Here is a 2,494-nt window from a genome sequence, read left to right as displayed (position 1 = left end):
AGCTACCATGGTACTCAGATTTCATGAAATACATGGTGTGCGGGGAAATTCCTAAGGACTATGACGCTCATAGAAAGAAGAAGTTCTTCAGGGATGTCAACAACTACTACTGGGATGAACCTTATCTTTACAAGAAAGGGACGGATGGCCTGTTCAGAAGATGTATAGCAGAGGAGGAAGTTCGAGGAGTACTAGATCACTGTCATGGGTCCACCTATGGAGGACATTTTGCCACCTTCAAAACAGTCCAAAAGATACTACAAGCTGGTGTTTGGTGGCCAACAATGTTTAAGGACGCACAGCTCTTCATAGCACAATGTGATTCGTGCCAGAAAATGGGTAACATAGGTCGAAGGAATGAAATGCCTCAGCAGCCAATCTTAGAAGTCGAAGTTTTCGATGTCTGGGAATAGATTTCATGGGACCTTTCCACCCACCCTCAAATGGAAACATGTACATCCTAGTGGCAGTTGACTATTTCTCCAAGTGGGTAGAAGCAATCGCCAGCCCGACGAATGATCACAAGGTCGTAATGAAGATGTTCAAAAGCATCATTTTTCCGAGATTTGGAATCCAAAGAGTAGTTATCAGTGATGGAGGAACCCACTTCATTAACAGGGTTTTCGATGGCTTGTTGAGAAAGTACGGATTCAAGCATAAATTCGCGACAACTTATCACCCACAGACCAGCAGACAAGTGGAAGTAAGCAACAAACAGATCAAAGCGATATTAGCCAGAATCGTGCGAATCACAAAAAAAGATTGGGCATTCAAGCTGGATGATGCGTTATGGGCTTACAAGACCGCTTATAAAACACCTATTGGGCGGACCCCTTTCCAGCTTCTTTATGGAAAAAACTGTCATCTTCCGGTCGAGGTTGAATACAAAGCAATGTGGGCGACCAAGCTGCTGAATTTGGACATAAAGACTGCTCAAGAGAAGAGAGTAATGGTATTCCACGAACTCGATGATATACGGCTAGAGGCCTATGATAATTCGAGAATCTACAAGGAAAGAACCAAAGCTTTTCATGACAAGAAGATCCGACACAAGAATTTGAAAGCTGGGAACAAAGTCCTTTTGTTCAACTCAAAGCTTCGGCTGTTCCCTGGGATGCTCAAGTCAAGATGGTCAGGACCCTTCGAAATTAAAAAGGTTCTGCCCTATGGAGGGGTGACTTTACTAGGAAAAGATGAGACAGAATTTACTGTGAATGGGCAGAGAGTGAAGAAATACATGACAAATGAGATCACAGAGGTAGGATCATCTCTGCGTCTCGTCGATCCTGCGCCAGTCTGAGATGAACTGAAAGTTAAGCTTAGAGACTATAAACAAGCTCACTTGGGAGGAAATCCCAAAGGCAGGTTTGTAAATACTATTTACATTTTAAAGTCTTTTCTCTCTTAAGTGCTTTTGCCCTACCCGATGAGCTACGCGGTACCCCTCTCGATCAACCCCTCAGATGCTGGTCCAAGTAAGTCGTCCGTGCATATCATCGAGCTCTCTGACGAGAAAAAACTGGCACCTGCTGAAGCCGTAGACGACCCTGGCTACACGTTGGCGAGTATGGAGGCTGCTGCAACCTCCTTGCATTTAGTTTATTTCATCTTGTGTGATCCTTGGATTCTTTTTCCAAATTTTATTTACACAGAGATTGTGTAATTTAAGTTTGGGGGAGGGTCCAAAATATTTTTAACTTTGTGTTTTATTTTCTTAATTTTCTTATTTTAAATTTTTGCATGCTAGTTTTATTTATTTGAGTCTGCATCTATGTGCATTGAAAAACCCAAAAAACTTTGAAAATTTTTAAAAATAATAAAAAAGAGTGTTCATGTAGTTGCATTCACATATTAGGATTGAGTCTAGTTTGTTTCATATAGGATTTTTGCATATGCATCTTAGGGGACAATGATTAAAATTACCTTGTTTAAAATCAAACCTTAGGATTGAAGCTATAACCCTTAATCACAGTTCATTGTTGCTAGATCAATCTTTGGAAAAAATGAAAAATCTTTGCTTAGATCCTTGTGTCGTTTGAATGCCTCCTCCACTTGTTTGAACATCGGAACATCTCTATATTATTGGATTTAATTTGAACTTTAATTGTCTTGCTTATGGAACTTGAATACTTGCTCATGGTAACTCTAAATTCGGGTTAGCACTCCATTTTACCAATCTTTTTTGTTTAACCCGATTTATTTGTCCTACCCATGAACCCAAACCTTTCTTTCAAACCTTGTTGTGAATTGTTGAGTGAGACCTTTTTCATTGTGCTATAGGTTGTGAAACCTTGAGAGTATTGAGAACGAAAAAGAACTGCCTCTTAATTTAGCTAAGTTACAATTTGAACTAGCTAATAGATTTGGTTTTGAAAGATAGGTGGTTAGTATGTTTATTTGGGGTTGGGTTGAGGAATATATAAATCCCTAAGGTTAGAATCAATTAGCTCTAAGTCTCTAAGCATAATAATAATAATAATAAGAGAAAAAGTGT

The 2,494-nt window shown here is 39.5% G+C and overlaps 1 protein-coding gene across 1 annotated transcript; it reads left to right on the top strand.

Annotated features, from left to right (window-relative positions):
* LOC104753555 lies at positions 452-1,300 on the top strand. The gene has a single exon (XM_010475790.1). It carries the CDS (start codon positions 452-454, stop codon positions 1,298-1,300), a length of 849 nt encoding a protein of 282 aa, XP_010474092.1.

Source organism: Camelina sativa, chromosome 16 (genome assembly GCF_000633955.1).
Source record: "Camelina sativa cultivar DH55 chromosome 16, Cs, whole genome shotgun sequence".
In the NCBI taxonomy this organism is placed as follows: domain Eukaryota; kingdom Viridiplantae; phylum Streptophyta; class Magnoliopsida; order Brassicales; family Brassicaceae; genus Camelina; species Camelina sativa.
Note: the sequence above shows the minus strand (reverse complement) of the source record. Positions and strands in the feature narration are given on the sequence as shown.